This window comes from Cynocephalus volans, chromosome 7, assembly GCF_027409185.1.
Source record: "Cynocephalus volans isolate mCynVol1 chromosome 7, mCynVol1.pri, whole genome shotgun sequence".
NCBI lineage: Eukaryota > Metazoa > Chordata > Mammalia > Dermoptera > Cynocephalidae > Cynocephalus > Cynocephalus volans.
The window spans coordinates 124215201-124241294 of NC_084466.1; the positions used below are offsets into that span (position 1 = coordinate 124215201).

Below are 26094 nucleotides of genomic sequence, written 5' to 3' on the forward strand. Positions count from 1 at the left end.
GGTACAGAACAGCATGTACAATATGATCTAGTATTTGTGTAGTTATATTTATGTGTCTATATGTATATTGATGCTTAGGGAGTGTTCTGGAAGGAGGTTTCTCAAAAGTATTAATAATAGTTATCTCTGGGTGGTAGGATTTGTGTTAATTTTTTAAAGGGTTTTTCCATCATCACTTTCTGCGTTGTTTGAATTTTTTTACACTGACCATCTATCTTTAAAAATAATAGAGGCATATTCCAAAGAAAACAAAAAAGAAATGAAGTAGGCAGGAGGGTGTGAAAAGTGGAAAGCATGAGGATGTTGAGCTAGGACATTGCTGCTCTGTGTGGGTTGGTTTCTTCCCTGTGAAAAATCTGATTGCTACGGTGTTCTGATCCTTCAGGGTAGTTGTGAAAACCTGCACATGCTAGGAGCAGGTGAGAGGCAGTGCTTCTGCCTGACGGGACATGTATGTAAGGGAAGAAGGGGTGGTTGCTGATTACTCTTTGGGAGAAGAGGATACGTGAGAAGCAAGGGGAAGAGGAATATCTGTGTGGCGTAGGGCAAAGGCAAGACAAAACTGGTATTGATAGTGGAGTGTGACTGCAGATCAGGTGACTTGGGAGGAACAGCTTTACCTACAAAGGCATGGTATACTTGCGATGAGTACCCTCTGGTCCTGTAGTGCCTTGTATATCCTTTAAAATTGCACTTCCTCTATCGTATGGAAATTTTTTCAGTTCCCTCTCTCTGTTAATGGAGTTGCGAGCAGCTACTGGCTGTTTAGCTTATAACCCAGTACCCAGTGTTAAGGCAGGTGTTCAGTAATCTGTTTGGAGAATAAAGATAGGCTAAATGTTTTTTTAAAATCATGCCTTTCATAAATAAAAAAAATTACGTCTACTAACATTCAACAGAATAGTTTTTTATTCAAATGAAACAGAGGGAGTTAAAAAAAATTGCATTTTGTGATGGGAGGGGGGAACCTGGAAATACTGCCTAAAGACACTTTTTGAAATCTTTAAATCTACTCTTAGTTTCCTATTTGTCTCATCTGTTCTTTGTTCACCTTTTCTTCTTTTTATGATATTTTAAAATTAACTGATTATTTTTTATTCTAATTTTTTGACTTATTACCTATGTCATTTTTTAAACTGGTTGCTTTAGGGTTTACAGTATACATCTTTAACTTATCACAGTCTACCTTTAAGTAATATTATATTGTTTCATGTAGAAAGTTACCTCATGACAGTAGAGTTTCATTTCCCCCTTCTTGACCCTTGTGCTTGTTGTTGTCATACATTTTACTTACACATATTTTAGAAACCCCGCAATACATTCTTATTATTTTTGCTCTGAATGGCCAATTATCTAAGTGATGTAAAAAATAAGAAAAATTGTGTTTCCCCACATATTGAACATTTTTAGGCTCTTTATTTCTTTACATAGTAGCAGATTTCTGTATGATATAATTTTCCTTCTGCCTAAGGAACTTTCTTTATTGTTTCTTGTAGTGCAGTCCTGCTAGTGATGAATTTTGTCAGCTTTGTATGTATGAAAAAGTTTTTACTTCATTTTCATTTGCAGAAGATATTTTTGCTGGGTATAGAATTCTAAGTTGACTGTGTTTTCTTTCAATACTTTAAAGATTTTCTCCACTGTCTTCTGGCTTGCGTTGTTTCTGATGAGAAGTCTGCTGTCGTTCTTATCTTTGTTCCTCTTTACATAATGTGTCTTATTTCTCTAGCTTCCTTGGCCTCAGCGAAGCCTCAACTTTTTCTCTTCTACTCAGGTAGACTGTTGAGTTTCAGCTGAGTTTCCTTTCCCTGCCCTGTGGCCTTGAAACTAAGCAGTAAACTAGGGCATTTCTAGGGCTTACCTCATTTAGATTTTCCTTCTTTCAGGGATCACTACTCTGTGTTGCATGTTGCTCAATGTCTGAAAACCATTATTTCTCTCCCACCCCCTGATTTTTTTAGTTATTTAACACAAGAGGATACATCTGGTCCTTGTTACTCTATTTTGGCTGGAAGCAGAAGTTTTGATATGTTAAATCAGAAAAATAAATGGTTAGAACATTAAAGCTAACTTCTGATTGCAAAACTCCTTCCTCAAGCTATATTTTGTATTAGCTTAGAATTATGACTTCATTTCTAAAAACTCATTTAGTGCCACAATGTTTGACATTATTCCTTTTCTTACAGAAAACAGGAAATATTCCAACTGGATTTTTAAACCATTGCTCATCAATGATGGATCAGAAATTGAAGAAAGCAATCCTGAATAAAAGTCTTCAAAGAAATTTACTTCAAATAACAGAGGAAGGAAAATCAATCTACCACCTTAAAACCCTGATCTAGAGAAAAATATTCATGATAGGATATTATAACTGGGAAAATTTATTCAGCTCTTCATGCACGTGGGTGAAAGGAAGTGCTACTTTGTTTTTCAGAAGAACTTCTGTATCTGAGATTATTTTAATAATCAGTCATTTAATAAAAATCTTGACATGATCACCAGGGAGTAGAAACAGAGCAACAGCTGAAACCTGTGTGTTGGTCAAGATGACTTCTGAAGAAGTGGCAGCTTCTGTTCTCATACCTGTGACTCAGAGAAAAGTGGTGTCTGCTCAGTCGGCCACAGACGAAAGTAATGAAAAGGTCTCAGACATTAATATTCCAAAAGCACATGCTGTCAGGCAGAGTGGGCAGACTTTTCATACCATCTCACAACTAAACAAACTTGAAGAATCTTCTGGAAGCAACTTGCCCAAGGTTCTTTCAATAGCAAGGGAGAAAATAATGAGTGATGAGAACAGTAATGAAAAGTGCTGGGAGAAAAGCATGCCAGATTCCGTGAAAAACCTTAACATCAACTGTAACAACATATTGAGAAACCATCAGCACGGCCTTCCTCAGAGCCAGTTTTACGAAACAGGCAACTGTGTCACAGAGGAAGCTCTGTGTTTGGAAACTGGAATTCCTTCTCCACTGGAAAGAAAGGTGTTCCCTGGAATTCAACTGGAAATAGACGGACCTCCCATGGACATTAGTCCTTTAGGAAATCAATCAGCGATCATAGAGACCGGCAGAGCGCATCCTGACAGCAACATGGCGGTGTTTCATTTTCATTATGAAGTTAACAGGAGAATGTCAGATACTTTCTGTACCCTATCAGAAAACTTAATTTTGGATGATTGTGGAAATTGTGTACCACTGCCTGGCGTTGAGAGGGAGCAAAAGAAAAATTACATGGCATATACTTGTAAACTGATGGAATTGGCAAAAAACTGTGATAACAAGAATGGGCAGCTGCAGTGTGATCATTGTGACACCTTGAATGATAAATACTTAAGCTTGGGAGGCTCTTGTCAGAAGGTTGACATGGTATGTTCACCTGACAGCTTTCGTAGGGAGGATTTCACTGGCCCTTCACCTGCCAAGACCTTTTTGAGCCATTTTGAGGACTTCCCTGATAATGGTGAAGATGCAGAAGAAGATTTTTTTAAAAGCAAGAAGGAGCGGTCTACTTTGTTAGTCAGGAGATTTTGTAAAAATGACAGGGAAGTTAAGAAATCTGTGTATACTGGGACAAGAGCAATCGTGAGAACTCTGCCTTCTGGCCACATTGGGCTGGCTGCTTGGAGTTCTGTTGATCAGAAGAGAAATGGTCTCTCACTGCCTTGTGGGAGAGCAATGGGACCTCTGTCAATGGTGGAGATAAGACGAGGTGGGGGCCAACGTCTGTCAGAAGCCTGGTGGTATCTGGTAAGAATTCAAATTTCTTTTCATCCTTTCTTTAAACTTGATCTTTTTAAAGTTCAAATTTCTGTTGTCTTAATTCATGGAAAATTTTACGATCTGTCAAATTATGATTCTTAGAGAAAGCATTTGTAGTTAGTGGGAAATAGATACTCCAATTGATAGCTATCAAGATTGAGTTGACTCTGCAATGGTATAAGTAACAAAACACACGTATGTACATCATCAGGAGTGGAGGAATAGGGAAGCTTCCTGGTCATGGAAAAGTGGCTCCATCCACTGGTTACCTGTTTGTGTCCTTTGGAGATAAACGCCTGGGTCCACTTCTACCGTGTAGTTCATAGCTGTTTTTAGGTTTCTGGACCTAAAAACTTAAATTTGGTTTTCTACATTTTCCAACCAATGGTCCCAGTTTCTTCCCTCTTCCCTTTTTTTGTGCCATGGACCACTTTGGCAAACTGGTAAAGCCTGTGGACTCAGAATAATGCTTTCACATGCATCCAGTGAAATAGAAAGCATTATAAAGGACACCTTACATTGATATACATTTATCAAGATAGTTTTGAAATTGTGATATGGCAACATAGGTGCTTCTTTATTAACACACTAAATAATGGTATTTATAAAGATGAGATAACTACCGTAATTTCAAAGTAGTGATGAATATAAGCAGGTAGTGGTTTGCCTGGAACTTTCTCAGCTTTAGCACTGCAAGTCCCGCAGACCAGGGCAGTTGGTCACCCTAAATATCAATAACATTTTAGGATATCTACCACAATTGTAATATGATATGGAAATTCCTGTGACTTCTATTGGCAACAAGATCACAGGTATTGCTGCTACTACTGAGGTTTGTGGCCTATATTCACAAAGGAAATGATAAATTTCCATTTGAGATTACTGAAAATGAAGGTTCATTTTTTTTCTCATCCACATTTCCAGGTGCTCTGAATTCTACCTGCATTCTCCCCTCTTTAAATTAAGAATCCCACTCTGGACGTGATCAGGCTACCTGCTCTTAGAACTGATCTTTAAATCTGAAAACAGTACCATGCACCCTCTTGGTTTTTTCTTATTCTGGCTAAACATTCCTGCTTCCTTCAACCATTATTTTTGTGAAACTGTTTCTAGAACTCTCACATTTCAGTTCTTCACAGTTCCTTTAAAACCTGGCCCTACAAATAAACACCTGGTCTAGAAAAAACATCCCTTTTATGGAAATATAACTGGTGTATTTTATGACCATCATCATCATCATCATCAGTCATGGTAACTAACATTTATTGAGCATTTAACTTGTGCCAGACATTGGGCTAAATAATTTACATACCTGATGTCATGCAATCATCTCAACTACCCTATTATCGTGTTGGTGTAATTATTAACCCCATTGCTAAGAAAACTGAGTTGCTGGGAAGTCATGCACCTTGTCCAATTATTAGGATTGTAGTCCAGGAAGCTCACTCCCTTGGGAAGTTTCTCCAGATCGAGGAAGAAATGAAATTTAGAGTAAGCTGTTAAAGGAACAGAAGAATTCTGTTCGTTTTGACATCTGTTGATTGAGTAGTTCCACTCATTGATGCTTATGGTATTTCAGACTTGGCCATGTTAAATATGGTGATTCTAACCCTGTTTACATGTTACAATCAGTGTACAGACCCCAGCCCAGACCCTCTGAATCAGAATTGCTGGGGTAAGACACAGCATGAATATTTTTTCAAAGGTCCCTACTGATTCTATGGATTCTATGGAGTTGAGAACCATTGGCTAGGAGATTAAATTGAGCTCTTTACTTTTTGATCAGGACATTTTGGGAATATTTGCTGTGCCCTAAAGATCCTGACAATGCTTGGGCTCTCAGGAACATCAGGGCTGACCTGGGATCCTGCCTATAAAGTGAAAGCCTGCAGGCCCTTCTCTCTACAACTGACCGCTCACCCCAGCCAGTGTCCACAGATTTGTTTCTGCATTTCTTCACCTGATTCCACATGAAACCTGAGCCAGAGGCAGGGAGTTTGTCATAGGCCTGCCTGTCTTGCCCAGCACTATGATGGCTTGTCCAGTACTTCCCCACCATGAAGTTGCTGCTGAGAGCAACGTATCATCCCACTTTAACATGCAGTGGTTTCAAAATCATCTACACTTGAATGTGGAGAACACAACAGAGATTTAAATATGGCAAAGTGAGTAGAATAGGTTGCTGTAGACCTTTTATCATAGTTTCTTAATGAGAGTTGTGAATCTGGTATAAATTTCAAAATAGTTTTGGGCATGCCCATGCTTTCTTCTAGTTTACCCTTTTCGGCAGCCCTGCTGCTGCTGCTGCTGCTGCTGAGCATGTTCACTGGTTCTTAGCTCAAATCTGCTCTTTCCCGTCATTTGGAGCCCTGGGATGGTTAATTTCCAATGAAAAGTACTGAAGAGATGATGCAAATTGTCTCCTCCCTGCTTCTTAGTCTCTGGAGGCTGGGAGAGGTGGCCACGCCTCTGTCAGAGCAGACTCCAGGAACTGCTACCCCCCTCTGTCTGACCAGGCTTGGAGGAGGCTGTTGGCATTTTTATTAGCCCTCATGATGTAGCTGGGAATAGGCTGGCTGTCTTTCTGTTCTTTCTTAAGGGAGGTTTCTGAAAGGGAGAGCCCTTTCTGAATGTTCAAACCACACCATGGCAGGAATTAACCAGTATTTTCTAGAGTATGGTATTCTTTAATTCCTGTTTTTTAGTTTAGAATCTGGCAGAATTTCTTCTCAAAACTTGCACAAATGAATTCTAACCACTTTCCTCCAGTCCTGTGAATTACTTCCTTACCTCATGGTGTGCTCCTGTTTCAGTCTTCTGATTACTTCGTGTGTGTTCATCCCAGTTCCCCAATCAGGTTGTAAATTTGTTAAGGACAAGAAATGGGCCTTTTTTTTTTTTTGGCTGCTGGCTTGTATGGGCCTTACATTTCTTACTCTCTGTAATGCAAACATAATGCCAAGTATATCGGAAGTTAAGGTCAATGTCATGGTCAGAAACAGAGTCTCTGCTGTCAGTTGACCTAAACTTAAATGATGACCCCGACTCCAGCATTGACTGGCCGTATGAACTCTGGCAAGTTGTTTAACCTCTTTGTTCCTAATTACGTTATATGTCACCTGGGAGTAATGATGTTATTGTGGGCGTTGTATGAAATGGTACCCTCGGAACTGTGCAGGCAAGGAGCAAGTGCTACTGTTCTCACTGGCCATTTCTTACAAGCTTTGTTGGGAGTGTATTCCTACCTCATTCTGCTCTTTGGTGGCTTCTCAGAGACATTTACAGTGATATGAACTTGAACGTGTGTCAATCTATGATATGGTAGCTTGAACAATCCTTCCCTATGTGTTTAAAGAATGTGCTATTTTTTCCAATTAATATTTTGGCCTCATATGTTACATTTTTTCTGGATGCCTTGCTCAAAACGACCCAATTAATTTATATTTGCACAGCTGTGTAGAGAAGAATGAATTTGAATGGAAGACACTGAGGAGGATTAATGCTTGCTGACTGACTAACTATATTGGTATCCTCCTCCTCCTGCATGTAAAAAATTAAAACCCTACCCCTTATCCAGTTACAGTCATCCTCCCTCTCTTCTCTCAATTTATTGGCCCCACGAGACAGGATATTTTGACAAGTGGATAAAGTCTTTAGGTGAAAGGTTAGCTAAGGGTGTTTTTCCTTTTAAAAAATTCTCTTTGCCTGAATTTTGGGGAGTTTAGATGCCCAGAGTTGTCTTGAACATGAAATACAAGAAGTTCCTGCTTCTGCCCTGCTGGAATTGCTCATGTAACCTGAGTTCCACGTGCACTGAGTGGTGGAGGTTGGAGAAAGCGAGGGTGGCCAGGGCAGAAATGCCATCAGCTACTGCAATATCGCTTTGTTTACTTCCCTTCGTTGATCCACAAGAGGATTTACTATACAGGAATATGTATGACAAACGGGAAAACCAAGTACATTTCAGATAAAATAGAGAATAAAAAACAAAGAATAAACATGAAAAATAAAGAATAAATGAAGAAAATCAAGAAAAAATAGTTAAAATAATTTTTAAAAATCAGACTAGAAAAACTGTAGATTTAAAAGGAAAGTCAAAACCAGCTGCTTCCTATTCTGCTTTCTTCCTTCTAAATTGTGTCTTTTTTCTTTATACCTTACTCTCCAGCACAGAAAATTAAACTTGAGGCAATGATAATTTTTTGAGTGTTTATCAAAAATACCTCTGTTGATATATATGTCCTTGATTCTATATTTTGTCTCTTTCAAACTGAAGTGAACTGAACCTCAGGAGAGAAATAATGTCTGTTATGTATAAAGGGACCAACCCATAATAAACTTACCTTTTAAGTTGTAACTTTTATGGATGATCCAATAAATATCCATTGAGTCTTGCTGTCCAATGTTGTTAAGAGATGGCTATTGAAACAGCAACATGCATTGTTTTCTGGTTTGGAAATTTGGTTGCCCTGGAGCTCAGGTACACTTTGGACCTTGAAATAATTACAGTTTTGTGGGGTGCTTAGGTTGAGCTGGAAGCCTGTGCTTGGTGACATGCCATTGTCACTCAGTACTAGGGGACATGGGTATGGGATGATGGTGGACCCTTCCTTCTGAGCACAGTGAAAGCAAATCCAGCTCCTGATCAGCCCTGTATAACTTAGTCAGGTGTAGTGCATCAGTGGAAAATGTGATGGGCTGTCAGAGGCTAGCCCTGTGATAATTGGACTACTTTCCCTTATTAGCTGTATTGGGGCAGTGTAGGATAAGTTTACTTCCACGTCTCTGTAGTTATACCAGCTCTTTGGCTAGGATTTGGTAAGAGATGGAATGAAAGACCCTGACCGTGGAATATGGTTTAAGGTGAATGCACTCCTGGCCACTGTTATTCTCATGGTAGCCTTGGGGCAGTGTCAGCGCTAGGATTATCTTTTCCCCAGATGTCCTGCGTAATGGGAATTAGCATCTGGAGAGGCCCCATCCCTTAGAATGGGCCATGGTTAGAACATAGCCTGAAAAGAATCAGAGCCAGAGGCAAGGTTCAGACGTCAGGTGGAGCTGGGACCTCTTCCACACCCTGCATTTTACAGAGAAGAGACTCAGGCTGCCCATAGAATGACCTCACAGAGTCATAAGTGGTAGGAGTGTCCCCCTCTGTGAGTGCTGATTTAAGTACAGTAGACCCCTGGGGATTTTAGGCATCCTGGGATGGAAGGAGGTTTCTGCCCTCGTGAACAAATGATTCAGCATTCAAAAATTTGAAGCATCATGGTGGGGGGTGGTGGTGGTGACCATCTGCTGACTTCCATGACTAGACTAACAGGCAGGGCCCTCTCTGAAAAGCTGTTCTTGATGGTGGTGCTGGGCCCATTTTTTGGCCCCAAAGAGCCCCATGACACCCAAATGGTGCCTGTTTCAGTGGTTCTTTGTTCTAATGGCTGGCCTGGACACATTCAGAGCCTCACATTAAATATGGGTTCTTCAGAGCTCAGGCACCTGAACCCCTAAGCCCAGCGCTCAGCCCCATGTGCTGATCCCCAGCCCCTTCCCTGTCATTTAGGGCCTCACCCCTCAAAGCTTCAGAAAGCTCAGCAGTGGCCGCCTCAGCCTTGGGCAACACAGACATGCGATCAACTTTCAAGGATAGGGAGAGCTGGTCCTTTGAAACACAATACAGATCTCCTTGGAAGGGAGGAGAAATGCTTTGATTTCTTCTTTTTTGAAACAGCTTTGTTGAGATATAATCCACATACCATACAATTCACCCATTTAGAGTATACAGATCAGTGGTTTGTGGTATATTCACAGATCTGTGCCACCATCACCACAGTCGATTTTAGAACATTTTCATCACCTCAAAAAGAAACCCCGTACCCTTTAGCTATCACCCTCCATTCTCCCCACCCCTTACCTCCTTCCCCAGCCCTAAGCAATTACTAATCTACGTTCTGTTTCTCTAGATTTCCCTATTCTGTACTTTTGTATGAATGGACTCATATAGTATGTGGTCTTTGTGACTGTCTTCTTTTGCTACCTTGTCAACGTTCATTACTTTTCACTGCTGAATAACGTTCCATTTTATTTTATGTGTTCATCAGTTGTTGGGCATTGGGTCATTTCCACTTTTGGGCTATTATGAATGACACTGCTGCAAGCATTAGTGTACACGTTTTTGTATGGACATATGTTTCCATTTCTCTGGGATATATACCAAGGAGTGGGATTGTTAGGTCATATGATAACTGTATGTTTGATCTTTTGAGGAACTACCAGACTGTTTTCCGAAGGAACTTTACCATTTTACATTCCTAACAGCGATGCATGAGGGTTCCAATTTCTCCACATCTTGACCAACATTTCTTATTGTCTGTCTTTTTGGTTATAGTCATCCTAGTGGGTGTGATATTTCACATAGTTTTGATTTGCATCTCCTTGATGGCTAATGATATTGAACATCTTTTCGTGTGCTTTAACCATTTGTATATCTTTGGAGAAATGTCTGGTCAAATCCATTGCCCATTTTTAAATTGAGTTGTCTTTTCATTTTTGAGTTCTTTATATATTGTGGATATAAGTTTATTCTCAGATATATGTTTTACAATATATATTTAGATATAGGTATAGATGTAGATACAATGAATGAACGTCAAGAAAGTGGCAAAAAAGGTTTACAATTTTAATGCACAGTGAAACCAGTTAAACATGTTCTTTGGACATTGATCTCATTCTTAGTCTTTTTCACATTACTTGCCAGCAACAATGTTCAGGTAAGATTTTTTATCTTCCCTCTCCTCCAGATTCTCTCCAAACTCACCTGCAAAGCTTGTCTGTTTCTCCCTCCTCCCTTTCTGCCTAAGCTTTTTATTATATAGATCATTTTTCTTATTATGCAAATTTTGCACCACAGCCCAGTGGCTGGGAATCAGATTGTCCGTCTGCAAACTTGTGTACTATAGGGAAGGCATCCAACCCAGTGACAGCTGCGGAGGAGGCAGCACTGCACAAGTATGTACCTCATTATGCTCAGGTGCAAGCAGGGCCAGGACTATGGTGAGACAAGGAAGGTGCCCAGGGTGTGAAATTTAAGGAGGCACTCACTCTCAGGGTCTCACAAGTGCTAACCCTGTACTTATCAGTGAGTACCTCTTTAAATTTCAAGTGCTAGGCAACTCCCTTGTGTCACCCCAGTCCCAGTCCTGGGTTCAAGGGTCTAAGAGAGTATACAGTTTAGAAATAAATATCATCTTCCTAGTTCAGGAATGGCCTTTACTGAACCCCCATATACCTCAATACAGATATTCTTAAATACAGAATAAGCTAAGAATGGCTTCTACATTTGTAAATGTTTGAAAAATCAGAAGAGGAATAATATTTCATGACATGTGAACATTATATAAAATTTGAATTTTAGTGTTCAAAAATAAAGTCTATGGAACACAGCTGCATTCATTCCTTTGTGTATTGCCTGTAGTTGCTTTCACATTGTAACAGCAAAGCTGAGTAGTTGCAACAGAGACTGTATGTCCTCCAAAGACTATGATATTTATTATCTGGTCCCTTTTGGCAAAAGTTCACCTACCCCGGCTTATGCCACCCCTCTCTACCTGGCTAACTCCTCTCCATCCTTTAGGCCTGAGCTTAGTCTCTCATTCTCTTGGTGGCCTTCCCTGCCAGCCCCCCACTCCCACCCTGGACCCCAGTCCAGAGTTTCCCTGACAGTCAGTGCTCAATACATATTTCTTGAATGACTCCCTGAATTATAAATGAAGAAAGGCGGTTTTCACCCACTCCTGATGTCTCCTCCTCTCCTTGCCCAGACCCAGTGCAGGCTCGTTGGCTATCTTCCCCCTGATCCTGGGAGCCTGGGACCAGCTCTTTTGTGCAATACTTAAGACAGAACCAGGATTTTCCATTGAAATTCAAAAGGTCTTTTTCAGTGCTGTGAACCTAGAGACCCGTGCTTGTCATCTCCCTAGACTTGGCCTGAGAGACAAAGAAGGGTCGTGTTGGCATCTCCTTGTCCCTGGCTTCTCATTTCAACCAACTGTAAAAGCCCTCAGGACAGTTTCCAGCCATTTTGTGCTTATAAGGGAGTACCTGAGACTGCCATGTGCTGTAGTAGGCCAGCGAATAGAGAAACCCCCTCCTCTCAAGATCCTGGAGCTCTAGCCCTGCTCTTTAGAACTCTGTCTTTACCAGGCAAGGGCTTCCACATTGACTGGAGAGAATCTGGCTTCTGTTTCTCAGTGGCGGTCAGGATGGGGGTGATAGAAAAGGGGTAGGGACAGCATACTGTGGTCATGAGTTGGGGAGATCATTCTTGGGGGTTGGGAGGTGTTTGGCCAGTTCTTTCAAACCATCTGACCCCAGTGCTCTCTATAATAGACCTGAGACAGTGCCCTCCCTTCCCAAGAACATCCAAGTACTTATTCCAGCTCTGCCACTAACTGGTTGTATGACTTTGAGCAAGTCACTTTAGGGCCTGGGATTTTAGTTCCTTTGGTATAAAAAAAGAGTGAGGGCAGATTTGTTTGCATCGCTGTCATGTGTCAGACACTGTATATATAATTTGCATATAGTAATTTAACAAATTATAAATTTCCTCTTAACTCTAAAGCCCACCAGTCTATGACTTCCTAAATTAAATCCTGACTCTGGATTTTGGGTTGAGTGAATATTCTATCTCCCCTAGCAGTGCCTCCTTGAGTTTTGGTTTGGAGTGAATTTTGTCATTCTCTAACACTGTAGAGGAAGGGCAGAGGAAAGATTCTCCTTCATCACTGGCTAACTGCTGAAATGCCTGTAGCAGTAAAACAGTGAGTACTTGTTGGGCACTTACTCTGTGCCAGGCACTGGGCTTCCCAGATGTCCCATCTTTTTTCTTTCCTTTTATTCTCATAGCAGCTGCCTACAATGCTGGTATTATTAATATCCCCATTTTATACTCAATCTGTGTAATATGACCAAAATCACACAGTGTGGAGACTTGAACCCAGGTCTGGCTACCTCTCAAGTCTATAACCACTCCTCAGAAGTTCCTCTGGAAGGTTCTGATGCAACTCACCCCTATAACTTGGCAGAGGTTCTGTTCTCTTATTAAATGTGCAAACGTTGAGTTGGATGAGTCCTTGAGCTCTTTCTTTCTTCAAATGTGAGCTGGGTGTGACTTTGGATGAAATGGGAGACGTGGGGAACAATACCAGTTCTTAATGTGAGGGGTGTGTTGGCTGTTGAAATGGCTCAGATTTATTTTTATGACTCAGCCTGTTAGGGGGAGGAAACCAAGCCCAAAGGTCTGAATTTTTAACTGAACTGCTGTAATTTAGAAGTAAGAAGTTTTACAAGTAAGTAAGCCAGAACAAAGTCCAAAGCAAACTGCACACATCTGAGCCAGAATCTATAGCTCATTCACTACCATACTGAAACACTCCAAACAACTGGGAACATAATTTAATATTTTTCCATTTTAATTTAAAGTTTGCTGTGATCTTCGAAGGTTCTGACCAACTGACCTGAGTCTGAAAAACATGACTCAGTGGCATTTCTTTCCATAGTCACACCATTAAAATGAAGTTTTCACCTACTTCACAAGGTCATGAGGCGGGAGGAACAATCTGAGCTGCTTGTGTATTCAAGCGCTTGGCAAACGTTATAAAATCTACCTGCAAATATAACTTCTCTCTTCTCACTCCATGCTCTAAGCATTCAGGGTGACTTACCTGGGGGGGAAGGGGACACAAAACTGCTGCGGAGGCAGCGAAACAGAACCAGAGGCAGCCTGTTGTCCCCTCATAAATGCTGCAAGTATTGAGTTGAACCTACTTACCGAAACCCAACTCTTTGATGTCCCTTTCTCAGTGCTGGCGTGAATGAATAATAACTTTATTTTCAACTTGAGGTTAGATAACTTTATCACTGACACCTACTTTGCCTTATCCCTACATTTTAATAGAATAAGGAATCAATTTGTTAGTAGACCCTGTTGAGTAGTTTAGCTTCAGAAAGATTTAGCACCAAATTATAAATGGTGACACTTTAATAGTGAGTGTGATGTGCCTTGAGAGCCAGTCTGTGGGAGTTTGGCAGTTGGAACGGCCCATGGCTTCAGTTTTTCCAGATTGTGTACCCTTCCATCAAATAGTAATTCTTTTGCCTTGAAAAAGTCTCTTCTAGAACATGGGAAAAGTACATTTGAGTTCTTAATTGTTTAGTAGCAAATGCATTATTTTTCTTTTTAATGAGACCAAGAAAATGGTTTCAGGCCCTGGGTGGACCAGGCAGTTCTCCTTTAGATGGCCACAAACCAAATCTGGGCACCGCAATGATGGTATGACTCTGGCATGACTGATATTTTCATGAGAAGAATGCCATTATTATGGTGACCATATTTTCCAAATAAAAAAGTGGGAACTTTTTATTCAGAGGAAAGAGGGGCAGAATATTTGAAATTGAGACTGATCCATGAAATCCAGAATGAATGGTCTTGGTAGCTACTGATCACATTATGAAGGAAAAAGAATGTGAGTGAACCAGTACAAATCTAATGTGTTGCTAGAAAAGTCAGGAGCCTTGAAGTAAATGACTTGATAGTGGTGGCAAAGAACCATTCTGAGGCACCTGTAAAGAGAGTGCCTCAGAAGCCCAGAGAATCCACTGAGTGTTTTTCTCAGAGGTTTTCTCTGTATTTTTGCCAAATACATTTGGTAGTGTAAAGGTAATGAAATAGATTTATTTTAAACACTCGGACATGCTCAGCTCAGTTAGGGTTTTCCCTTTCCAAGGAATCACCTTGGAAGGCTGCCCGCATTTTCCGTTTATGCTGCCGTTATGCAAAATGTCTTAATCCTTTGAGCTTGGATTGAGATTTTGGAAACAGTTCATTTGAGCAACCTGACTAATACTGGTTTGGGTCAATATTGGCATGTGACTATAAAGGATAGGATTGTTTTATTGGGGGTCTTATAAACTGGATGTGAGGCATTCTGAAAATGTTTTGAGCAAAGGTGAAATTACAAGTTTTGTATACAGCATGAACTTGAACACAAACTTGACCATTGCTTCACGGTCTTCCTATCACTTTCCTTCGGTGTCAGTGGACAGTTCAGAGGCACCACAAACCCATAATGCACCTTTGGTTTGGACTGAGTCTCACAACACACAGCTAGTGCCAGAGGGCAGATTGGAATTTAGCTCTATCCCCTGCCTCCTTTGGCCAGGTCCCTTCTACAGGGCACAACATGCCCAACCATACATGGTGATGCTGGCTAGTACCAAATGGAACAGAATCAGAAGAGCTACTGATGCCTGAGGCTAATTGTTTTTCTCCTGGATTCATATATTATGTGCTCAGGACAGTGGAGTTCATTGAGTTCTAATGGCCTGAAATATAAAGAAATTAAATTAGTCCAGGCGAATGCTTTTCTTTCTTTCTTTTTTTTTTTTAAAAGATGACCAGTAAGGGGATCTTAACTCTTGACTTGGTGTTGTCAGCAACACGCTCACCCAGTGAGCTAACCAGCCATCCCTATATGGGATCCGAACCCGTGGCCTTGGTGTTATCAGCACCACACTCTCCCGAGTGAGCCACAGGCCGGCCCAGGCGAATGCTTTTCTAGGTGACTATAAAATAAGTGTTTGGTAACTTTATGAATCATAGATTTTTGAGCTGGAAGGTCCATCTTCTATAACCTTATTCAGCCCCTCATTTTATGGATAAAATGGCAAAGGCCCTAGACAGGTGATGTTGCTTGACCAGGTTCACATTGCTAATGATGGAAGACTCAGAACTAGAATCTGGATCTCTACAGACTCTGTCTCCTCATCTTTAAAACAGGATGAATACATATATGTTTCTGATAGAGCATGTCACATAGTCGGTGCTTTGTCAGTGTCAGCTGGTTCTGAACCCTAATGCCTTTAGGATTCCTGAGATGCATAGATTCCTAAGACACAGCTGGTCCTGGAAGTGTACATGATGGGATGGCTCATGGTGAGGTGGTGGAAGAAGATATGCCCCTGCTGTCTCTCATTTCTTCAACTGTCTTCCCAGATTGTGAACAACCTTGGTTGGTGCATAGTTTATCAGGTTTATCCTGCCATCTCTGATGCGTTCTGGTTGTCATGTCTTATCCTGTCTTCTGTTCTTTAAGAAGCTGGCTCATCTTGTGGCAATGACTTTGTTCTTTAAGTACTTAGAGATGCCCTTTTAATTTGAATGTTGCCAGGTTTTGTGAGTTCATTTCTCCCCTTAGTTTAGTTTCTTTCCATACTTCACTTGGCTGGTAGCTCTCTCTGGTTAAAGATTGTAAGTTCTTAAAAGCATACAGAACTGCTGTGGGATCCTTCCCAGTCTCTCAGGAGGATATTTTCCCTTGTTCCTTTTCTCTTATTTATGGGAAGCAGAGCCAAATGCAAGACACTGAGCCCAGTAATGGGCCAGACCTGGCTTAGGAAGAGCTGGTCTGGTCTGGGCTGCAAGGAATCCAGCCAGAAATCCCAGGCTCATAAACATCAGCACCGGAAGGGCTTTAGAGATCATCAGGTCCAAACCTTCATTTTACAGAGAAGGAAACTGAGGCTCAAAGAGAGACCATGGCCTTGCCCAGGTTTGGTCAGGCATCAGTTTCAGAGCTAGGCCTGGAACCCAGGTTGCCCTCAAGCCAAATTTCCTTCCCTGTGCAGGGATGCCAAACATTATTTCTGACCCATAGGGTGTGGAGCTGAACTGATCCAATTATAACAGCTAAATTATTGAAGGCTTCAGGGTCCATAGTGGTTAAGTATATGGGCTGGGAGCCAGTCTGCCTGGGTTGAAATTCTGACCCTGCACTTATTAGCTGTGTAACCTAATGCAAGTTACTTAACCTCTCTGTGCCTCTATTTCTAAAGTGGGGGGGGGGGGAATTAACCTGCCTGTTAGGGCTGTTGTAAAGATTAATAGATTTTTATATGTTAAATATTAACACATGTTAACAAAAATGTTCTAAATTTTTAAGCATTTAGAACAGTAGCTGGCATTATATAACTGTTGTTTTTCCTTCATTCTTAAGCTTCGATTTTTAACCACAATGCTATATCGCTTCCTTGTAAACACAGATTTGTCTCTAGCGACCCTGACAGAATAACTACAAATTGTGGGATGTAGTTTCTAGGCACTATGTGAGTGGCAGGAGGATTTGTGTAGTCTGAGAAGGCTTCATGGAGGAGGTGGGATATCAGCTCTGTCGGGAGCTGGAATTGCTTATCTCCCACCAGTGAGAAGGCAGCATGTTCCACCGTCAGAAAATTGACCACCTTTCTCCCTCACAGGAGTCCATGTGACTAATTTCAAATGTAGTATTGATTTCTGGGGCCCTCTGCCATTTTGTCTTTGCTACTTTCCCTCACCTCCTTTTTTATTACTTCACATAAAATTTAAAGTGATATAATTACTCTCAATAGAACAGGAATTTTCCTGTTTTGTTTCCAAAGCACCCATTGCAAAAATTGCCTTCTATACTTTGCAAAAAGTTGTTGACAACATCTGTTGATGTAAAGCAAAGGGGACCACTTTATTTGTTGGTTTGTTTATGCAGTTGGTCATTTTTAGTGATGATGTAAACACCCCTGAACTTACCAGCCAAAAGCAAAGCAAGGACCTTGACAAACTCTTACATCTATCCAATGGATCCCCTTTCTTGGCCACCCCAAACATTTACCTGCTCCTGCCTACCAGGTACTGTCATCCTGAATCCTGTTTCCATCATTCCCTTACTTTCCTGTTTATACAGTGTAATGTATCACATCTGCATGGATTCTTAAGAACTATACGTTCAATTATATGCACTTTTAAATGGCTAATTGTTATGTGAATTTACCTCAACAAAAAAGCTACAGATTTTAAAATTTTATTTGTTCTGAACTTTTTATGAAGGTACACTGTGTAATCTTTTGGGACTTCTTTTACACAACATTATTTCTAAGTTTAATTTATACTGCTGTATGTTGCTGTAGTACATTTGTTTTGATTGCTGTATGATGGTCCTCTATATGAATGTATTATAGTTTGCTCATTCATTCTTCAGTCCATGGACATTTAACTTGTTTCTATGTTTTTGCTATTTTAAACAGTCCTTCCATGAACATTTCTGTATATGTTGCTTGTTATATGTGTCCAAAATTTTCTCTTGGATGTATACCTAGTAGTGGAAAGCTGGAACATAGGGTACGTGAATGTTCAAATTTGGAAGATAATAGTAAACTGTTCTCTAAAGTGGTTGCACCAGTTTGCACCTTACTCCCACCCGCTACCCTCCAGGTGACGCGTAAGAGATTCTCTGGATCTGTATCTTCTCTAATACTTGATATTTTTTAACTTGTTTTGGCAAATGGGTTAAAAAATATTTCTCTGTGGTTAATTTTGCATTTTGCTAATCACTGATGATTTTTACCGTACCTTTATGTTTTCATTGGCCATATGTGTTTCTTTTTCTGTGAAATGTCTCAGTTCTTTTGCCCATTTTTTTTATCAAGTTGCTTGTACTTATTGATTAGTAGGAATTTTCAGTATATTTCTAATATTATCTTTGTGTATGTGTGTATTGCTAATATTTTCTCCCAGTTTTAAATCATCTTTTCTTTCCGGACCCCGCCTCCTACAACCAGGCTCACCATGACAGTGCCTCGGGGCCTGCCCGGGGACCCGGGGCATGGAGAAGGGGACTGGACCCCCCTCCCACAACTAGGCACACCATGCCAGCGCCTCGGGATCCACTTGGGGACCTGGGGTATGGAACTGGAGATTGGACACTCTCCACAACCAGGCACACCACTAGCTAGCACCAAGGAGCATGCCAAAAATATCTCCTCCACGTGGGTGGCCCATCAGAGCCACTATAATAACCATGGCTGCCACGAAGGCGGCTAGACCACCACGCAGATGGTCTGCCAGCCACTGGAGTGCATTGACACAAGAAGAGTCACCAGCAGAGATAAAGACAAGAGGAGGATATCCCCTCCACAGAGCCCATTTCAGAGTGATGGAAGAGGCCATCTACTCTATGGTAGTATTGGGGGACCTGATCACACCTCTTAGCATTGGACAGATCATTTGGACAGCAAATCAGCAGAGTAACCATTACTCTTCCAGAGGGTGAGAAGAAATCTAGGGTAATTAGGGGGGGGAGGGAAAGGGGGATGGGGAGGGATTGGACAAGGGGCATAAATAATAATTATGATTTGTAACAATATATATACTAGTAATATTGATTTGATCAACAAATCTCAATGTTGAATCCCCAAAATTTGTATAATCGATTTTGATTCAATAAAATTTTTTTTAAAGAGATTTCTTTTGATAAACAAAATTTTTAAGTTTTGTAGTCAAATTTGTTTTTTAAAAAATTTTTATTATTATTAGCATATTCATTATTACAAATCTTTTTTTTTTTTTTTTTTGACCGGCAAGGGGATCGCCACCCTCAGCACGGTGTTGTCAGCACCACACCCAGCCAGTGAGCACACCGGCCATCCCTATATAGGATCCAAACCCGCAGCCTCAGTGCTCCCAGCGCTGCACTCTCCCGAGTGAGCCATGGGGTTGGCCCTTCATTATTACAAATCTTGATTTTTCTTTATGCCCTTTACCAACCTATCACTCCCCAAACTCCCTCCCTCTATCCCCACCATCTCTAGTATCCTTAGGTTTGTTCTCTCCTTCTGAAAGTTCAATGAATTATTGTGGTCCTTCCTTCCTTCCTTCCTTCCTTCCTTCCTTCCTTCCTTCCTTCCTTCCTTCCTTCCTTCCTTCCTTCCTCTCTCTTTCTCTCTCTCTCTTGTTCTTTTTTTCTTTCTTTCTTTCCACCCTCCCTTCCTCCCTCCCTCCCTTACATCTTTCTTAGCACCCACTTATGAGTGAGAATATGTGGTATTTCTCTTCTCTTGTCTGGCTTATTTTACTTAACATGATTTTCTTCAGATGCATCCATGTTGCTGCAAATGATAGAACTTCATTCTTTTTTTATGGCTGAGTAGTATTCCATTGTGTATATATGCCACATTTTCCTCATCCAGTCATCTGTCAGTGGACACTTAGGTTGGTTCCATATTTTGGCTATTGTAAATAGAGCTGTGATGAACATGGGAGTGCAGGTATCACTTCGACGTGATGATATCCATTCCTTTGGATATAACTCCAGTAGTGGAATTGCTGGATCGTATGGCAGTTCTGTCTGTAGTTGTTTGAGGAACCTCTATCCTGTTTTCCATAATGGCTGTGCTAATTTACAGTCCCACCGACAATGCAGATTTTCCCTTTCTCCACATCCTCACCAGCACTTGTTATTCTTGGTCTTTTAGTAATAGCCAGTCTAACTGGAGTGAGATGATATCTCAGTGTGGTTTTGATTTTCATTTGTATGATGAGTAGTGATGCTGAGCATTTTTTCATGTACCTGTCGCCCATTTGTATGTCTTCCTTTGAAAAATGTCTGTTCATCTCCTTAAGTTTTATTTTTATTTATTTATTTTTGGCGGCTGGCCAGTAGGGGGATCCATACCCTTGACCTTAGTGTTATAACACTGCATGCTAACCAACTGAGCTAACCAGCCAGCCCCTAAAGTTTAATCTTATGATCAGTGCTTTTTGTTTTCAAATTTTTTTTCTGTACCTGAAGTCTAAGATATTTACTTATATTTTATACTAGGAGCTTTAAAGTTTTGTTTTTGGCATCTAATTCCCTAACCCATTTTATTTTATTTTATTTTTTATTTATTTTTTTCTTAATTTTATTTTGTCGATATACAATGTGGTTGATTATTGTGGCCCATTACCGAAACCATTTTATTTATTTATTTATTTTTTTATTTTTTCCTGACTGGTAAGGGGATCACAACCCTCGGCACGGTGTTGTCTGCACCACGCTCAGCCAGTGAGCGCACCGGCCATCATTATATAGGATCTGAACCAGCGGCCTCGGCGCTACCAGCACCACACTCTCCCGAGTGAGCCACGGGGCCGGACCTCCCTAACCCATTTAAATCCTTGATTTTGTATATAGTCTGAGGCAGGAATCCATTTTCATCTTTTTCTATATCAGTGTCCATTTTCCAGCTCTAATCTGACATACCACCTCTCTTATATACCAAAATTCCACACATGCGTGGATCTTCTCTGAGCTCTAATCTAGTTCATTGATTAATTTATTCATACTGTGCCAATAAAATTAAGAAGTCCTAACAACTTATTTTCAGACATGTCCTTACTATTCTTGACCCTTTACTCACTCTCTCTTTTAAAATTATTATTGCAGTGTAACACACTTATGGAAAAATACTCAAACCATAAAAAGTGTACAGGTCAATGTATTTTCTCACAGTGATTTAACCAGTACCAAAATCAACATATGGAACGTTAGCACCCAGAAGCTTTCCTTGTATCCCCTTCCAGTCTCTCTCTCTCTACCTCCCACAAAAGTAACCAGTCCTGTCTTCTAACACCGTAGATTTATTTGGCCTATTTTGCACTTTGTATAAATGCATTCATAGTACGTGTTCTTGTGTATGTCTCCTTTCACCCAGCGTTACATCTATGAGATTCATCCGTATTGTTGCATGTGGTTGTAGTTTGTGTATTCTCATTGCTGTTTCCTATTCCCTTTCATGAATATTCTACTCTTTATCTACTCCCCTGTTAACAGTCATTTGGGTTGTTCCCAGTTTGGAGCTATTATGAATAGTACTGTTTTGTTTGCTATCAGCCTCTAAGTCCTTGACTGGGCTGGTGTCCTCTTTCTGTCATGCCCCTGTTCACTCCACTACTTAAGATCCTGGCCATTTACAAAGCCTAAGTAAGTATGTCTCACCCCTTTTGTGAAGTTCAATCTACCAAGTTCTTTTCTGTCAAAGCATCTAACGTTGTATCCTATGAGTTGAATTCTAGGTGCAATACTCAGATGATTTCTTGCAAAACAAGTTTTAAAAAATAATATCTAATTATTATCTAGCAAAGATGAACTAATAGGGTCTAACGACTTGCCGAGAAGGAATTTGGGTTTTTCCTAATCATGTAAACACTGAGTTCACTTGTAGTCATATGCAAGGAAAGGAGGGAATAAACAACTTCCAAGAGTTTGTTCAATTCAAAGAGATGATTTGCATAAGCAATTTCTGTTTCATCTTTCTTCAGGAGAAAGCATAGGCCAGGTTCATAGCATGATGTGATGGAGAAAGTGATCAAGGTTGTTGGTGACTTATATGCTTTTGCTCTTAATTATTGCCAGTTTATAGGATGGGATACTTGGAAGAAGCTGAAGCAGAGTATTAATATTTTGTTTGTTTTAATGCCACCAGATCACTAGGCAATGGAAACTTGTGGCAAGATCTCCTCATCTACTTCTTCAGGTTAAGAACTTTGGGGGACCAAAAGGCTATGTGAACTAGTCATGGTTTGAAATGCATCATTTTTTACTAGTGGGACAAGCCTTATCTGAATGTACTGAATATGAAAATGTTAAGGTAAAAGCAAAATCCAAACCAAACAAATAAGACTTTCAGAGTAAATTAGAAGAAACTGAAATTGCAAAAGAGATATTCAGTTTTTCGTGAGTAAGAACCGTGTTAATATTTTGCCAGCTGCCTTGGTCTAGTTAGATGATCAAACATCTGCTTCATCATAGCAGCACATTGAAGAGAAACTGATCTGTCTGAAAAGAAACTACGCTCAGCAAAAGGACACATCACTTCATAAACTTAGGGCACAAGCATATGCCTCCCAGAACTAGCTGGAAATTTGTAATCGTACGGTCAAACATTGGGCAGTGTTGGAGGCCCTGGGGCACTATGAAAGTACATTCTTTGTTGTGAGACTGCTAAAATTGAAACTTAAAGTCACCATTAGTAAAACAAACCGGAACTCAGAATTGAAATGTGCTGAGACCGAATACAGCCCACAGCTCCTGAGGAGAGTTAAGTCTGCTAACATCAGTATTCTCATCACTGTGACTGAAGTTGAACAGTGACAAGCAAACCACCTACAGACCTGCAGAGAGGCATTGATTGTCTGACTCACTACTTAGTGAACTTCATCTCCCTAACTAGGCTTTACATTTTAAAAAAATGCAAAAGTAATGCATGCTCCCTGTAATGAAAAGTTGGTGTGTAAAATTTCAAATGTCACTGCAACTTCCTTCTGTAATTTCTTCCCATCTGTATCCTGCTTCCAGTAAACCAGCAGTTTGTTGATTCTGGTTCCATACCTTTTCCTATCGAATTCTGTCTAGGTTTTAAGGTTCTTGAATGCATGGATTTCTTATTTAATTTTGTAACCCTTTCTATCACAAAACAAGTTCTCAGTACATACTTGTTTGACCAATGATTGATTAAATAGGGATTAGAAGGAAGAATGCCCAAATGGAAACCTAGAGGCTTGTGAGGAGCCAAAAGCAATGTTTTCAAAGTTCAATTCAGTTGCATTTGACAAGAAGTATTACGAATAATTTTCGAAGGAGCTCTATGATTGCTATTTTTCTACTTTCTCCTTTTCCCTAAATACCAACTATGGAGAGATAGTAAACATTCCTTTAGAAAAGATAAGTGTGGTTTCCTCTCCCTTCCTCCCCTTCTTAGAGAGTGAAGGACATGTAGGGAGGGGGGGGGGCTTGGGAAGACAGGAAAGGTGCCCAAGCAGTAGAGAAATCTGTTAGTTTGTATCGCCTGACTGTAAAATTTGCTGTGGAATTTTTTTTTATTATTGCTAATTTCTTTTACAGATTTTTTTGGAGAAAGTTGAAGTTATGCTGGTAAAAACACATCTAGACTCCACATTGCAATTTAAACATATTGTATTTTATTTCCTTAAGCCCAAAGTCAGGGAACTATCCCCCCCCCCTCCGCTTTCTTTTTTTGTTTTTAAAAGAAAGAAAGAAAAGAAACAAGGAAAATCTAAAGTGTCTTTTCCTACTTGGACTGAAAAATTAATTATTGCTTTGGAAACAAGATAGTGAATATTATGTCTCATTCCTAGTTAAGCAGTAGTTGCCTTTAAATACAAAGAACAATGTCTTTAGAAGACTAAATATATATATATATATATTGTCTTGAGGTATGATTCGTATTATTTCCCCAAGGTTTCATTTTAAGTTTATTATTCTCTGACTCCATGACTAAACGTTTATTTGGTGCTTGCAAATTGAAAAAGTCTGGACTAGAATAAGCCATTTGCTGTTCCTGATGAATTGCCTTGGATATGCTTTTAAATCCTCCTGGTGAACCTGAAGTGTACTGTCCCGAGGAGCACTTTCTGAAGGGAAACTTTTGGAAGGTCGTCCGTTTCTGCGAGTTTTTATAATAGTGGAATGTGTTATACAGGCAGCCTAGTGAACAGTTAAGAGCCGGGCTTTGGAAGGTATCCTGGCTCCCCAGTTAACCAGCAGTGGAGCCTTTAGCAATTTATTCATCTTCCTAAGCTTCAGTTTTTCTCACTTGTTAAAGGAGAATAATGAATGTAACATCTAATCCAGAGAGAGTCATGAGGACTGGGTATCTGAAAAAGCACTGAACATGGCACACAGAATTTTTCAACAAATTTTAGCTGCTGTTAGGGTCATTATGATCTCTACAATTAGTACTAGTAAAAATGAATTGTGAAGTTCTGTGGTACAGGAATGTGCTATCTGTGTCTGAGTATATATTGCATACAGTATGACAATCTTTATTTATTAGCACCTGTGACATTTGTACTTTGCTAAATGTTAGTTGTTTATAGTCAGTTACCCCTCCTAGATTGTAAGGCTCTGACCAAAGGACCATCACCTATATACCTGTGTTATTGCCTTTGCATTTGCCCGTAGACTCTCAGGGTGCCCTGCATTTAACAGGTCCTCAAGAAAGGTTTGCTGAATTGCACTGGAAAGATATAGGTGGAGGACTGGGATTTACCCTGCTCCAGAGTGAGGGCTCTGTCTTAGAAATATCCTCACAGTTGTGAGGGCTGGGGCTAGGGTTTGGGATTTCACATTCCAACCAGGAATTGGAGCTGCCAAGGTGCTAGTCAAAATGGTAAGAGTCTCTGAATGAAGTTAAAAAGCAGAACAGACTTGGAAAACAAAAATTAGTCAGTTTTACACGGTGGCCAGATTGGTTTCTCTCTATTTTTTTTTCTAGTGAATATTTGAAATATAAAAAGTAAATAGTCAAAACTTGAGATTCAGATTTGTAAACTGCCAGAATCCGGGTTGAAGAATAAGGTAATAAGAATGTCAGTCCAGAGTATCAAATCATCAAGGGAAAAATGCAAGTCTGAGAGTCTCAGGACATCATTAAGAAAGTCTTACCACGTGAGGGGTGGGAAGTCAGCCCCATGAGCTTCAGCTGTGGATGAGGTCAGCGCTGCTGATCTTTCCAGCCGAGGATGAAGTCAAACCTAAGCAAACTGAAAAAATGCAAGTTCCCTGTAAAGTTCTGTAAATGAGGAGGTGTCAGATCCTCCCTACTGAGCCTTGGACTCCAGGAAGGGTTTGGAGGAAGAGAAACCAACATGAAATCCAATCCACACAAGCTGCCCTTTCCCTCTGATGGCCAATGCTATCTTTACTCAATTTCAATTTTACTAAATCTTTTAAATTTTACTAAATCTTTACTAAATCTTCAATTTCTGCATTCTTCCCAAACTTCTGCTTTCCTGGGATTTCAGTTAAGAATTCCAGATGTCTTCGTTGTCATTCTCAAACATAACAGTGTTTAATAATGTTGACTGAATACCTCCTGTGTGCCCGGAGCTGTGTATAAGGGCTGTTTGATTATGACCTCTCTTCCCACCATGATGTGCTCTTAGTTTTAGTTTTTCTTATTTCTCCACATTCTATAAACTACTTAAAGTATAGCTTTTGCTTTATGATTTTGGAGGGATTTTTATAATTTGGGGTTTTTTAAATAATAATTTATTTGGTTCCTGTAATTTTAGCTGTGTTTTTTGGCTGGTTCTACTTATGTGTAATCATGTAGAGTGAACTTGTAGTTCACTAATTCACATAATGCTACCTTTTGGGAAAATTTCACTTTTTAATCTTGATATCATAGTTTTTCTATTATATTTTAGCTAGTAAACTATTTCTTCAGTTCTTAATCCTTTTTGCAGGCCCTTAAAAAGTTTTTAAGCTGTAGGAATACTTTGATGAACAAGACCAGACAAATCCTGTTTATGCTATGTTGGAGCTTATGGTCTTCTGTCATGGAAATTAAAGACACACCACTAAGTGAAACAGAGATCACATGGGAGGATGGATAGTCCCTCATTCTCTACAGTCTCTCAGAATAGCAGAAAATGAAAAGGTACACGTGTGGTGGTCTGTTCTGTGAA

General features: G+C 40.1%; 1 protein-coding gene across 1 annotated transcript in view; it reads left to right on the plus strand.

The window, feature by feature from the left end:
• The first annotated feature begins 2487 nt into the window (after nt 1–2487).
• Nucleotides 2488–26094, plus strand: part of PLCE1 (phospholipase C epsilon 1) — a 272101-nt gene continuing 248494 nt past the window's right edge. Inside the window, exon 1 of the mRNA XM_063102561.1 lies at nt 2488–3749. Within this exon, the coding sequence (XP_062958631.1) occupies nt 2547–3749 (1203 nt within the window). The 5' untranslated portion in view covers nt 2488–2546. The remainder of the gene's footprint in view (nt 3750–26094) is intronic.